The sequence below is a fragment of the Nematolebias whitei genome, chromosome 15 (genome assembly GCF_014905685.2).
Source record: "Nematolebias whitei isolate Nwh7 chromosome 15, NemWhi1, whole genome shotgun sequence".
NCBI classification, from domain to species: domain Eukaryota; kingdom Metazoa; phylum Chordata; class Actinopteri; order Cyprinodontiformes; family Rivulidae; genus Nematolebias; species Nematolebias whitei.
Window position 1 is genome coordinate 18,480,270 of NC_056512.1, and position 15,600 is coordinate 18,495,869.

The window sequence follows — 15,600 nt, forward strand, 5'->3', positions numbered from 1 at the left end:
ATCAATCAGTGTGTAGTGCTCAGAGTATGTGTTGATGGTGCTCAGCTACTACCACACCCAATTTTAGCTCAATATTTTGAAAAATGGATGAATTAGAACCACTTTTGTGTTTTCGAAGCTGAGGCAGTCATGTTGAACTGGGTTAACTATTAAAAAAAAGCTGTAGAAGTACATCCATTAATTGCGATCTGAAAGTTTCATGAAAATATTTATAATATTTCATGAGATATTTTGCTAACAGACAGAGCACTCCAATAGTTAACAGCAAAGTTTTATAAACAGATCTCACTGTCAGCTCTAATCTAGCTCTCAGCTACTAATACACCAAATTGTATATTATTATTTGTAAAATTGAATACGTTATAGCTATTTTTGAGTTGTCTAAGGCTGCTCAGTCACATAAACCAGCATGAATGTGAGTACCTTCAGATGAGTTATAAATGTCCATCCATTGATTTGTTTTTGAAAGTTTCTTAAGAATTTATCCACTGGCTCTTGTGTTATTATCTAACAGCACAAATAAAAGAACATGTGCCGACATGAGCACAAACATCATCGCCCTATTTGCCTTCAGCAACAGGCAATAACAAGTTTGCCTCCCATGAACGACCTTGATCAATAATTATTAAATACAGTAATTAAAAAGTCATGGCTGAAATATTCCTTTAAATGTGGAGCTGAACTTACAATGAGAGTGAAGAGGGCAAGAAGGACTTGTAATTATTGGCAAGACAGAGGGATCAGGCTGGAAAGGATGTGCAGCAGCTTAGGCTTGTTAGGAATGGTAATGTTCTAAAACAAGTGTGACAGGAAGATGCAAGGAGTATTTGAGGAGCTAATGAATGAAGAGAATGAAAGAGAAAGAAGAGTGGAGGTCAACGGTGGAGCAGGAAGTTGTAAAGTGTGGGACTGTCAGGGGACTTCAGATAAAGGTTTATGGATGGGTGTTTACTCAACAAACTTATGTTGTGTAAAATCTCTGTGGTATGACTCAAATATTTGATGTTACCACTTTAATTGCTCAGCATTTCTTCATATTAAGATCAGTCTTGCTCAGATATGTAATAAAAAAGTGTTTTCTTGTGTTTACTTGACTGATGGAAAGAGGTGTAAACCTTGGCATTCAAGAAAGAGCAAACATTTACTATAAAAGCAGTTTATTACATTTTACAGTACATGCCATTTTCTTGACAGTATCACATTCAGTCAACTTCACTTCAGCCCCATGTAGGGAAAATCGATGCACATGCACAAAGTTACACTCACAACACAAGATCCAGGCCAGCGTTCTTCACGCGGCCCCACACGGGGCGCTCATGTTGTGTTTTTCACATCTTCATGCTGAGGTAAAAGCACAACCTGAAGTCTTTGAGACCGACGCTGATTTTTACTCTGAGTCAGACAACAAAACAAACACTTAATCTGAGATGGTTTTAAAGACCGTTTGAAAAGTCTTCACTGTGGAGAAAATTCATACATTCAAATTTTAATTCAAAAACTCTTATTTACAGTGATGCTTAAGCGTTTTGTGAATCCTTTAGAAATGAACCTTTAAACATTGCTTTAATTTCTTCAAAAATTAGAACCCAACAAAAAAATAAATAAGACAAAAATGACATGAAGCTGGTGCTGAAAAATGAAGTCCTAGTATTCGCATACCTCAAATCAGCTTTGATTGATGGGTTTTCTGGCATAAACTACCGGTAAGTACTTTAGATTCCTTCTCAACATTTATGTGAGATTAAATCTCTTAAAACTGAACTCTGAGACAGATGTCCTCACATTTTCCTTTAAAGTCTGGCAACATGACCAAGAGATTATCAGTGTTTATGATCTGAACAAGCCGTACCCAGCAAGTAGCCAGCAGGCCTGAACAATAACGTTCAGCTGGAGCACTTTATTCCTTATATTTAAACACAACAAATCTCATATAAACTAAAAGGAAGTGCTGTTTTGATCTAATATGGTAAATAGTCCACAACCCATGAAGAGTCTTTTTAACCTCTCCAGGTTCTACAACAGATTTGATCATTCACCCATTCATGCAGTGCTTTTATTTATACATTTTACACAGAGTATTTTTTTATATATTTTCACTCCTACATCCAGGAACGTATGGGTGGGCAGTGCCTTGCCCAAGGACTCTGTCACACTGAAGGGTCTGACCTCTGACCCTCTGAACCAAGCTGCCCCATGTATGTTATCAACATCTTTCTTGTTTCTTTGCGAGATCTTTAAGAAACCGCAGCAGTGCACTCGTTGGACGCTTTTCCTCTTTGTCCCTTTAACACCGTTGTTGTTTTGAATCCCATCGGTCTTTTTGAAGTGACCATTCTTGGTCAGTCCCCTCGTTTGAACGCGGCTTGACGATGAGAGATGGTTTCATACGCTTGACAAACTACTCTGTCTCTGAAAGTTCAGAATCTGTCCATGTTCATGGGGCACCGAGAACGTTTTCAACTGGGTGGCCAGATGGGAGCAACTGATAACCCTGGGGTGCTACATCAGGAGTTTTGCTACGTTGTTGTTAAAAGGTTATTTATAACGTACAGCGCTAAATGTGTTATTTTACTGCTGATATACTGAGAACAGCACAGTCTCTTTTCTTCTTCCTTTCAGACCCATTAAAAGATTCTTTAGCAAGGGTTCAATCCACCACCACCCACAACTCCCACATGGTGGCACCAATTGTTTATGTCGTGATACACCTCCACAAAGTAGGTCAGACTGTGATATATTTCTGTTCTTCAAAATTTGATTTGACACCCTGATTTGTAAAAAAAAAAAGTATTATGACAAGGTCATGTACGTTTGTCAGAACTTTGTTTTTCTTCTTCATTTTTTTAAGATTATATTTTTGTTCCAGTTTCATCCATCCATCATGTTTTACCCGCGCAATCCTTTTCAGGTCGAGGGGGTCACTGGTGCCAATGTCCAACAGTCACTGTGCGAGGGGCGGGGGACACCCTGGACAGGTCTCCAGTCCATCACAGGGACACATAGACAAACAACCGTTCACCTCACACCTAGAGACAATTTAGAGTTACCAATCAGCCTAACATGCATGTTTTTGGTCTGTGGGAGGAAACTGGAGTACCCGGAGAAAACACACATGCATGGAGAGAACATGCAAACTCCACCCAGAAAGGTCCCCGGACGGGATTTGAACCGGCAGCCTTCTTGCTGAGAGGCAACAGCTCTACCAACTATGCCACCTTTGTCTCATTTTTGTGCAGAATAACTATAGACTGGTTTTAAGGGTTTTAAGTAGTTTAGTGTTAAAATGCCGTGGAATCAAAACTTTTTTATTTACCACACAGTATCTTAAATATTTTGAATGACATGCCAGAGAAAGTCAGGGTTTACTTTTGTTAGTAGCATCCAGCAGCAGCTCCTCTTCCCCACCTGTGACTGTCAGTCAGCTGTGTATGAAGAGAGAAATACACAACAGTGCAGTCTAACGAAGCGAGAAGTCGTGGCATGATCGTACTGGGGGCTACGTGCGATCCTTAGTTACAGCATGGCTGTAGACCAGGGATATCAGAGGGGGGGAAATAAATCAACCACAAGCCCAGTGTTTTATTCATTGGTATAATTATCAGAATCTGAGCTTTAAAGATTGTGGTAGTACATTTACCTAGTCTGCTGTGATTACATTAAAGCAGGGGGGTCGGTATTTACCAGCTAACTGAAACATTTCAATCAATATTTTTATTTCTCAGCTGCCCCCTTCTTCAGGGGTCACCACAGTGAACTAACTCGTGCGAAGACTTGGCGGTTGTTGATGTCTCTCCTGACTCAACCACAGACCACCGAGCTACCACAGCCCTCTGTGTGGAGCAGAGAGCTGCTATCTGGGCGCCTGGGGGAGCAGATGGTGGGGGTTAAGGGCCTTGCTCAAGGGCCCAGAGTGGGGCAAATGAGGGTGGAGGCAGATGTGAATGATTCATATTTCCCACCCACATTTTGATGTTGTTGTTGTTCCGGGGAGTTGAACCGACGATCTTCTGATCACAGGCCCACCTTCTCTAACCACTGCGCCACCACTACTTTCTGAAATAACAGCAATACGACTACAAACCTGTTTTATCTATTATATGGGTCAAATAATCCTCATTTGATAAAGTACGGTGAATAAGTAAATGTGATACATTCACTTATTTCTTGTCTAAATACTCAAGTACATGTTATATAAAACTTAAATATTTCAAGAATTAAGAATAAAAAAAATGTAATCTCTAAAAGTGTAAATTATTGCTCTAAGTGCAGTTGTCTACTAACACTACAGCCACACTCTGTTAGACTAAGTAAACATGTAAAACTTCATTACAAGTCCAGTTTTGTATTAGTATAAGTATAGTTTAGTATTAGTGGTGCCAGGTAAGTATTTTTGGCCTATAACTGGACCAGGTTTGGAGAGATCCTCATTACTGAATACTCTTGTCCTGTGTTTTCACAGTATGAATAAAATATGTTTATTGAAGTAAAGATATGGCTGACTCTATGCACACTGCACACACAAGGTGTTAAAATACACATCTTTGACGTGTGACGAGTAGAGTGACAGGTGCACCTAACAAGGTGAAGGCCATACATGTCATCTGTGGTCTGGACCCTCCACCTCTCAACTTTTTCATCTTAAAAAGACCATTACAGCTTTTTCACGGTAATAAAAACAGTCATGGTTTTTCTATCAAAGGGTGACACTTAGTGTTTTTAAGGTCGATCTGTTTGGAAACAAACATGACAGCAAGCTGTAGAGTGAGTGTATAAACATGGCAGCAATAGGCAAAAGCTAATGCTGCGTTCAGTTGACCTTAAAAGTCAGAAATGTTATTTGGGAAAGATGTGACACCTCAGGTAATTATGTTCCAGCTGCAAGTTGGAAGACTAGCAGGGTTGGCTAGTTGTTGTGCTAAGGAACAAGCTAGCTGTTATTAACTGGTGACGTAGTGTTTGGATGGTGTCTGGGACTGATTTAATCATTAACTTGGAACTCAGAAATTTAAAGTATAAAGCATAAATGACCTAGTATAAAGAGGAGGGCACTATAAAATCTGGCTAACTGTCGAGCTAACATTAGCTTGTCAGGTTCTCAGACCAGACAGTAGAGAAGTTATCCTCTGCATAAAAAACACGTTTGATTTTTAAAAAAAATACTGAATATGGCTTTTTCTATTTTTTCTTTTTTCCCTTTCATTTTTGTGTACATTTGTAGAAAAAAAAAATTACAATATATTTTAAAATAGCCCGCTGTCTCTTTGATTTATCAGAGGCAGACTTTACAGTTACTTTCAAAACTTGTGATTATATTCCATTTTGCACTTTGTTTTGTTAAAATATGAATATCTGATGACAGCATATTTAAACTCAGCACCATTAGTGCATGAAATGATTATAAATTACATTATAAACACAGTGACATTCAGCAGACTCACTTGTGATGTCTTGCTCTCCTGATGTGAAGCTGTCCATCCAAATTTAATGAATTTTAAATAAATAACTTTAATATAATCGTCCTTATTTGGGCATCGGTGGTCCCCATGACCCGAAAAGGAAGAAGCGGGTAAAGATAGTGGATGGATGGATGGATGGATGGATGATCCTTACAGCAATATGTGGTAATATTTTGGCATTGATAATAGATGAAGGTGCAGATTTTCAGAATCTCACACCAGCTCATGCCCAATGCAGAAAAGACATTTCTAAAGGATTCACAGACACCTCAGCACATGTGCTCTCACAAGAGAGGCCATATTGCACTCTGATATAAACTATATTAGCAGTTTTCACTGAGTTGAAGCTTTTTTCCTCTTTGGGGTTACATATACTTACATGTAGAAACACCAGAGATGTTCTTTTGAGAGTTTTACAGCTTAAACACTGAGATCTTCACTTCATATCTCCGTTAGGGCAACTCCCCTTCCATATTAAAAAAAAAAACGTCTCTTTGAAAGTAACACCAAGTTTCAGTTCCTCCTCCTTTAAATGGTTTAACAGTTTTTCTCTGTCTTTTGGAGGGAGCCAACGTCCCATCGGACTGAGCGGAAAGTGCTTCCCTTGAAGCTGACCTGCTTTTTGGTGATGCGATAGATTTTTCTGAGGATGGCCCGTCGCAGCAGGATGTAGACCCACGGGTCCAGGATCTGGTTCCAGGTGGCCATTCTGACTCCGGTCATCATGAGCTTGCTGTACATGCAGGTGTCCTCGACACTCTGCTGGGATTTTAAGTAGGAGCGTGTGGCTGACATCAGTCCAAAGACCTGCAAAAAATTATTTACTGTTAGTCTCAACGTACCACATAATTAAAATGATGGAAAATATGTTTAGACAAAAACGTTTTGGTTGGCATTGTTGTTTTTATAGAAACTCAGACATTAACTGCGAACCAGAAATGCACTAAAATCTCTTCAATGTTTCTTTTAAAAGTGTTTAGAAGCTTTGAAAGGATAATTCAGATCTTTCAAAGTAGAGTTTTATGGAAATGTTATGAACAATTAATATCTTACATGTTGTCGATAGCTTTTTTAATTAACCCAGTTCGGAAAATATAGCTTACTTATGGCCAGAATGATGAGTTAACAGCTAGTTTGAACATAGCTATGAGCAAAATGAATTGCTGCATCTTAAAACATCTCCAACCTCCAATTTTACAGCAGTCTACACGAACACTTTTTATAAAAGAAACATTAAAGAAAATGCATTTAAAATGTTATTATTCTGTGGCTTTGAACCTGCAAGACCAGAATAATCGATCATAGATCACTAGATGAGCAATCACAGTGCATTTTATTCCTATGTTCAACAGGCCACCTCAGTCTCTATTTTTAAATCTCTCCTCAAAACACATCTGTACTCATTGGCATTAACACAGTGTGATCTCATTTGGTATTTCGTTGTTGATGATTGTGTTCATCCATTTTGCTTTTACTCCCTGACATTTAACGCAGGGTGATTTGATTTAGTATTTCATTGTTTCTCATTATATTTAATTGTTTTTATGCTTTTATTCACGTTGCTGTAATATGTTGTTATTAATATTTGATGCTGTGATCTTTTTTAGTAAGCACTTTGATAACAGTTACTGTTTTAAATGTGCTATATAAATAAATGTGACTTGACTTGACTATGAATTTTACTTCAACTAAGGAATTAATTTACATTTCTGACATACTACCATGAACCAAAGACAATAATTTTAGCCAAATAATACAAAACAATATTAGTTTCCTAAACGTTTTTTCCTCTTTATTTTTCAACTGAAACCGTTTTATAACCACTACACATAGAACTTTATTATTTGCAGGTGAAGATTGCAGCAGCAACAGCTATCTTTAGCACTACCTGCAGGATTGTTAATGTATTTCTGAGAAAACACTAGTTTAATGCAAAACAGAAAGTAGTGAAAAAGATTCAAAGTACTTCTTGCATGAGTATTTCTGTAACTTTATAGCCTGGAGGTGTTTTAGGAGAGAAGAAATCTGCTTTGGAAGTGACCTCAAGTCAAGCTAACATTATTAGCTCATCATAACGGTTCAAAGGGTGTCACTTAAAAAGTGGAATAGAAGGAAATGTTGTTGGTTTTTAACCTTTTTGTTGTTTGAAATGTCAAATTATACGGTTATTCTGACAAAAATAACCTAATACTCCAGCGGGAAGTGCTCCAGGCTGTTCTAGAAGTAGGTGCTACAGCTAGCTGCTGCTGCTACTTGTGCTCCCATTCTAAATCCACATGTCTAAAAGCAAATTAAGATGTATTGTGAAACTGAAAATAGAATAAAATCAGAATAATATAGCAGGACTCGAATAAAAATAGGAACTTTTAAAATTAGTTTTATTTAAATTGAAAATAAAAATTTTCCAAAATACTCATTTTATGAAGTTACTCCATTTTTTCCACCTAAATAGTGTTTTATTTTTTTCATTTTTTTTTTCATTTAGCCTTTATTTATCCAGGTTAGTCTCATTGAGCCCCGAGAACTCATTTTCAAGAGAGACCTGTTTAGGGAGCAGATGGTGGGGGTTAAGGGCCTTGCTCATGGGCCCAGAGTGGGGCGAATGAGGGTGGGGGCAAGTGTGGGTGTTTCACCTACCCCACCCACAATTTTGATGTTGTCGGGGCGTGAACCGACGATCTTCGGATCACAAGCCCACCTCTCTAGCCTCTGCGCCACCACTCTCCCTTTATTACACGAAAGCTTAATCCAATTTAAACATTTCAATGTTAAAATGTAAAAACATTTCATCCAGTTTGACACATGTAACCAAAAGTACATTGAAATACGTGTTTTTCAACAAGTGCTTTTAATAAAGCCTAAAAATCTTGCTGTAAATCATTTATAAATACAAATTATTTTGCCTGCAGCTGTCCGTAGAGCGCATGCATGATTTTACAGCCATGTTGGGTGTTTCTAATAAAGCTCACTCAGAGCCCTGGATTCAACAAGTTTCAATATTGTGTCTTTCTTGTACATAAACAGCCAAAATGCAGCCGAAAAGCTACGGTTTCACTTAAAAACAATGTTGTGAAAGGCTGAAGATTGCTAGAAAAAGCTAGTTAGTGTGATGTTCTGCAATTTACATTACATTTTACTTATAATGGGTAATTTTGTGATTCTGTCCAAGTTTTCTTATAGGGTAAACCAGTGGGCTCGATAAACCCAAAAAACACTTTTTGTATGAAGTGGTATAAATCCTAGGGTGAAGTTGTTTTAAGACAAAAATAATCCACTTTGATCGTGTCCTTGCTTGAATGAACTCATCAACCTGATCAGAAATGAGTCCATTCAAAGAGCTATCTACAGCAGGTAAGATATTGACCATTCATAACTTTCCCATAGAAACACACTTAAAAATGTCTGACTATAACTGACTGTGGTCATAAATGATTTTTGAGTTCCTATAATATGCTACTTTAAATAATTAGGGCTAGAAGAAACAGGAAATAACTCTTCACTGAATTGTCCAAAGGTCGTTTTCTTAAAACACCATTTTCCATCCTGCAGAACAACAGCTTGTTAAAATGTAACAAAGAAGTTCTTTATTTTCTCTGGCTATTTCTTGTGCTGTCACATTTGTGTGGGTGGTTCATGAAAGGTCTGCAGGGAGCTCCAAAAAACTCCAGTCCACATTTTACTGACAGAATTTGGACAAACTGGCTTTAACACGATTTTCTTGTTGTTGCCTAACTCAGTTCTGAAAATAAACTTTACCTTCAGGTTCAAAGTGTTTTTGGAGTTTAAAACTCTGACAATTGTTTCAAATATCCTCTAGTAGTTTTGTTAGAAATACAACTGGATTGTGTTATTTTTGGGTAAGAAATTTGATTTAAGTGGCATTTTAGCATTGATTTATCACCAAGTCATTAAGCAGACCTTGAGTGTAGAAAATAAATAAAAAAAAAATTTAAAAAAAAATTTTTTCTTGATCTGTTGGACAAAATCATTTTGCTTAGCTGCATTAAATTTGGTTGTTTTTCTTAAATATTTCTACTTTGTTGATATATGTAATGATGTGCATCTACCTCCTTTACTACTTTAAATAAAACTATGTTGTAAAAATTAAACTGATTCTGAATGAGTTAAAGATACTCAAAGTGAATTTAACGATGCAAAGTTAGGATTTTTTTAAATTTCTGTCGACATTTTAGATTTTCTGTTCATTACAAAATAACAAACACAAAAAATATGTTTTTGTTGTTCCTTTAAAGACAACAGATGAATCAGCTTACAGCTAATTCAATGATAAACCAACATCTATATTTATTTTAATAGTTGTTAGAAACATTCTCAAGTGAAAATGGTTCAAAATATTATCACAAACTTGTATCTTTATTTATCATATTTTCATGTTTTGGCATAAATCTACTTTACTGATCACCATAAACTTTTGTTTGTACTTTTATGGATTACAAACTGATAAAAAGTGTTTAAAATGGCTTATTAAAATTATATTCTTATTCTAAAAGTCTAAATAATTTAAAAGAAACTTCTTCCTTTTTTGTTTTGTTTTCATTTTATTTTCTGAAAAATTTAATTTTTGGACATATTTTGAAAAACAAATACCAGAATTATAAATTATAAAATTCTATTATACCATTTTTTATATAAATTCAAATAAACATGTAAAAATTGTTTAATCACCTTGCATTGTTTATTATTAATAATAAGCAATCAGTTCATTAGTTATATATATATATATATATATATATATTAAACAAATAAATTGCTTATTAATTTGCAGTCCTGAGCAGAAGTTTAAGGACAATGAAAGCGTTAGAAGGTTCCTTCTCTTCAGACTCACCAGCAGAGGGCTCCAGCAGATGCATGAGGTGACCATGATGCCCACCAGCTGGACCACCATCTCTGTGTCATGAGACCTGGCCGAGAAGCGCTGGGAGCTGGACTTCTTCTTCATCCTGGTTTTGATGAGCGTGATCCCGCTGATGGTGTTGCACACAAAGGCCAGAGCCAGAGAGCTGAACGCCAGGCCAGAGAAGAGCATCACGAAGGCCAGATCTGTGGACTTCGTGTCCTTCATCACCCGGATGAAGCACCATGTCCATGGGTACTGGTACGTGTAGTCACCCAGGTGGAAGAAAGGCAGCAGGGCCACACAGAGAGCCAGGAACCAGATCATGGAGAGGGCTATTTTGGTCCTCGCTGTGGTCACCAGGCGGGCGTGCAGCAGCGGCTTGGTGACGCCCAGGCACCGCTCAGCAGCCATGGCACAGCCCAGGAAGAGTGGGCACAGGCCGAAAAACACCAAGCAGCCCCCCAGAAACTGACAGGGGGCGTCAGGGTTCGCAGGGTCACCCTTAAACGTGTAATTGCTCTTAGAGCTCGCCGTGTACCTCCTCAGCACCAGCGCTCCAGAGACGACATGCCCCGCCAGATCTGTGGCCACAAGGGAGCTGGCGAAGAGCAGAAAGGTGGCCTTGGACCTCCGGCGAAAGCGGTTGTAGGCTTTGACGAGGATGATGAGAGCCACGATGTTGAAGACGATGCCCAGAGTCATGTTGAGGCTCGCGGACGCCGGGTTCTGAGACGTGCCGTTATGTGGACAATGCATGTCGGGCTCCATGACGGTTCGTTTAGAGGAGGCCTGGACGCCCGAGGCTGTGAGGGGCTGCATCGCCAGCATCACAGCTGCACTCTGGGCCAGATGTCCTTTCTTCTGATGAGACGGCGCTGAAACGAGGAGGAAATGAGCAGATTAGAATAATAAAATTATTCAGGGGTCCAATTTCATTAACCAAGACCCTTTTCTGCAGAAAAACAAATTTCAATCCATAATGGAGGATGAGACCCAAATATCTTGATAATAATTAGCAGCAGAAACAGAAAACATCAAAGAACAAAACAAACACCAGCAAATAGAAATGAGCTGCAAAATAAGTTTTCTTTAATCAGTCATCAAGAAAAACGTCGTTATATTAAAAATGGTCAAATAAACACAACTCAATGTGAATAGCATCGTATGAGTGTTCTGGTCATGTTAGTATTTTTCCACGTAGGAAGAAGAACATTACACGCCGTAGATTTCCAGAAACGCAACAAAGAAATGTGAGCATGACACAAGCCCCTGAGGAGCTCCACAGCTCAGACCTCGTCGTCCAAAGTTCAGACAGGTCACAGAAAGTTGCTCCCTACCTGACAGAACTGGCTTTTTGACATATTTAGTTTTTACTTTCACACATTCACTGTTTCAGAGTCAGATTTTACCTCCGACTGTTCAGCTCGTTGTGTTTCTCTAACGCCGAGTCTTTTGTCCCCTCCTGTAACGTCTTACAGATTTACGACTTACAGTTTTCTCCAAGATCTCACGCGAGTGCAGCGTGTGCACACCCTACATCTCTTTAACTTCTGTTTTATCAAAGCTCAGAACAACTTATCATTTTGCCGACATTAAACAGCGTAAACATTTAAAAACCGACGTGTGACAGCCTTTTCTGGCACCAACGGTTCAGGAACTATTTTGTATATTTAATTAAGTTATAGCTTTTGCGCAAACATTGTTTGTCTAAAGCTTCTAACTAAATTGCTCAGAGGGGCAGACATCCATCAGTTATTGTCATTAAGTTTGTTTTACGGTTTAAAATCTGGTTTTATTTCAAAATGGACCCACTGGTGGGCCGAACTGAGCTCACCTGTGGACCTGATTTGGCCCCCGGACCGCCACTTGAATAGCCCTGCTCTACTCTGTTTGGCTCTGTTTGTCTTTCGATGATAGCTGTCAAGCTGTAGGAGACACAGGTTAGTGGTTACCATGGCGACACTACTGCGTTGCTGGCATCAGCTTTGACTTTTTTTTTTGTTTTGGTTCTCTTCGGCCTTCAACATATTTTTTTTAAACATCACCTGCTTTAATGAGGTTAATTATGTCCAGGTTTACCATCTGAAAGGCTAAAACACACCTGGAGGTGACCCCGCCCCCCCAGCTATCATCTCACCTGCTCTTTATTTGTGATTACCTGTCGTGTTTTCAGAGACCTACGATGAAATCCCCTCATAAATCCCTAATCAGGATTATCCCTGTGAAATAAATAAATTAATTAAATAAATCACTGTAATGCTTCTTTAACTGATACGTGCTGCTGATTAGCCATGCTGCTGATCTCGTGCTGCTGATTATTTCATGCTGCTGTTGTTCGGCGCATTGTTTCTTTTTTTATCGTATTCTTAGTTTGTATCTTAGACCCTTATTACTGTTTCTTTTACAATTTATGTTCTTCTTGTTGTTGGATGTAGCTGGATCTTGAGTACACCGTTTCGTTCCACCTCATGTACCACATGTGATGCGAACGACAAGAACCTTGAATCCTTGAATGACCTGTCTTCCTTCTCGCCCTGAGGAGAGCGTTGCCCTGCAGGACCAGCGAGCCAGCATTATCCCTGCGCTCAGTTTCAGATTGCAGGCGAAGCCACATTTTGTTTTACATTTTAAAGCAAACTGTCTTGTGAGAGTTCGGCGGACGGGAGTTTTCTCTTCCTGCGAGGGAGAGGAGGGAATCCTGAACAAGTCCTGACAGCGGCTGCTGAGCACCAATGCATTCCTGTAAAACTCAGCTAAAGAGCCGCAGCAGGCGACAGCAGGATCCCTGCGTCAAATACAACAAACTCTCTGCTTAAACACACCTATTACACATTTATTCACAACAAACTAATCAACACATCTAATCTGATCACATTGAACATCTTCAGTTTGAGTTGATGTGTCAATTTTAACACCCAAAACTACTTTTTTTTAAATTATCACCATATAAATGAGTTGAACTGTTTATTTTTATGTTTTACTTTAATTAATAATGTTATTCTAGATGTCTTATCTGATCATTAGTAGATTTTTATTTTTATTTGTATAAAAATGGTGATAATTAATATTATTATGAACATGATCAGAACTAAAGTGATAGATATTTACTGTGTCAGTCACTAGAACATTTTTACAGCTCCTACTTTATTTTATACCACATGTTGAATGTCCTTAAATAATATTTCCATCAACGAGTAGCTTATCTTTATTATTTGGCATTGAAAATATTTTTCCATAAGCCTCAAAAGATAAATCATATTTGTAAAATATCTTATAAAAAGTCTTTTAAAAAGGTATTTTACTTACCGCTGAAGCTCCATGGAGTTGATCAGGGTCACCCAGATTTTGATAAGTTGTGTTGCTGGATGTTTTTTTTTAAATAATTTAATCCAGATGTTTGTTCTCTACATGTGTTGTTTCAGATCAACACAAGCTGTTTTCCTGCAGAGACTCCCTGTCATGCAGCTTGAAGACCACAGAGAAACTCCTGTCTCCAGCCGAGCAGCCTCCCTGCACGTAGCTCAACATGTTCTCTGAGCCTCTGAGGCTGCTCGGCTTTTATACTCCGCCGTGCACTGAGCGCACGCTGCCTCTGGGCGTCCCAGCACTGGAAACCAGAGATTTCCTCCAGGCAGAAACACTGAATGGGCCACTCAGAGACAGATGAGTTCAAACTCAGCGACTTCTGGCTTCATCTTACCAATAATTGAGGGATAAATGGGCTTCAGATTTTAGGCCATTAATGCTGGAGGGAGACAAACAGCCTGAGTGATAAAAGTTTAGACAGGCTGGAAATAACACAAACTACACCGACTTTTATCTGACTGCTGACATTCCACGTTGTTTCATGTTTATTCTCGTTAAATCTCCACTTCTGTCAAAAGCCTGATGATTCGTTTAAAAAGATGGAATGAGAAAAATCAGCAATGACAATAAAAAAAAAGTAGTGATCAAAGTTTTTTCAAACCGATGATGTCACCTGTTGATCGTCAGTCGGATGAATCAGGACACATCGTGGTTCCAGACGAATGATACAAGAACAAGCGGTCGCAATGAACATCTGTAGTTTTCAGTATGAGTGTTTTTCTGGACTGGAATTAGGGAGTGCAAGTAAACCTTAATGTTTTTGGTGCAAGATATTCAAGCGGGTGGGAGTTCAAGTTCAAGGTTCTTTATTGTCATTCGCATGCGGTACATGAGGTGGAACGAAATTGTGCACACGGGGTCCCGGTTATAATAGCAAAAATATAAGAAACAGTATGCAATAATCTAAGATATAAATTAAGATACACGCTAAACACTAATAATATAAAACAATACAGTGTATTAAACAGCAGCCTGAACATGAGCCTGTAGTGAGTATGTTGTATGTGAAGTACGTGAATGTTTCTGTAAAGTGCCTGAGACAACTTTGTTGTGAACTGATGCTATATAAATAAAATAAATTGAATTGGTTGAGGCAGCGCCGTGATGAATCCTGGTGAGTGAAGGGAGCAATTTAAAGCACCACAAGGTGCAGGGACGGAGCCAAGAGGGGGCCAATGGTGGCCTTGGCTACCATACCGCAGAATAACCTTCAGCCACCCCAAGAATCTCCCCAATCATTTGAGGAAACTATACTGTTAAGCAATATAAAAAGTAGAAAGCATAGTTTCCTCAAATATTTGGGGTGGTCAGTTTACATACTGTATTTTCCGCTGTACATGTTGTTCCGCTCTATAAGTCGCATCAGTCCATATTTGTCTAATAACGTGGAAAAATCCATAAATATGTTGCTTCACCGTATACGTTGCATTTATTATGCGTCACCGCTGACGCATCGTGTTTGTTACGCCATCTTGGATTTTGACGTGGAAACCCAATTTTCAAAAGGAACTTCTGTCATGCCTGTAGCCGCACACAAAAATGGAAATACATCATTTATGTTTTAAGTTATCGTGCTCAAAACACTTGCAAACATGACAAAGGGTATTTACAATTTCCCCTCTTTGCTCTGCGACAGGAGACAATAATTCAGACTTTTCACTACAAGTCCCAATATCAGACCAATATTGTAAAACACATGTTGCATTCAAGAATGCATCTTCTGGGGGCATTCATGCATTTTCAACAAGACATGAATCCTGCAGTTCTTACGAGCCAATGAGACCCAACCTGGACCACCAGAGCTCAAGTCCAATCAAGTTTTTGTCAAGAACTTGTAGAGAACAGACTCATCAGGTCTACATGGTGGATAGCTCCATGGAAATATTCCAACCATGTTCTGAACTCTGATGTTGATGGACC

The 15,600-nt window shown here is 38.7% G+C and overlaps 1 protein-coding gene across 1 annotated transcript; it reads right to left on the reverse strand.

Annotated features, from left to right (window-relative positions):
• Positions 1-5,898: 5,898 nt before the first annotated feature.
• LOC119422086 (prostaglandin E2 receptor EP1 subtype-like) lies at positions 5,899-11,142 on the reverse strand. The gene is made up of 2 exons (XM_037689433.1): positions 10,303-11,142; positions 5,899-6,263 (listed from the first exon to the last, which is right to left on the reverse strand). Exons 1-2 carry the CDS (start codon positions 11,140-11,142, stop codon positions 5,994-5,996), a joined length of 1,110 nt encoding a protein of 369 aa, XP_037545361.1. The 3' UTR covers positions 5,899-5,993.
• Between the last annotated feature and the right edge of the window lie 4,458 nt (positions 11,143-15,600).

Excerpts from the sequence above, each read along its gene's own strand:
- LOC119422086 (XM_037689433.1), bottom strand. The coding sequence starts at position 11,142 with ATGCTGGCGATGCAGCCCCTCACAGCCTCGGGCGTCCAGGCCTCCTCT. Across the intron at positions 6,264-10,302 it reads TCTGCTGGAGCCCTCTGCTG|GTCTTTGGACTGATGTCAGC; the intron begins GTGAGTCTGAAG and ends AATTTTTTGCAG.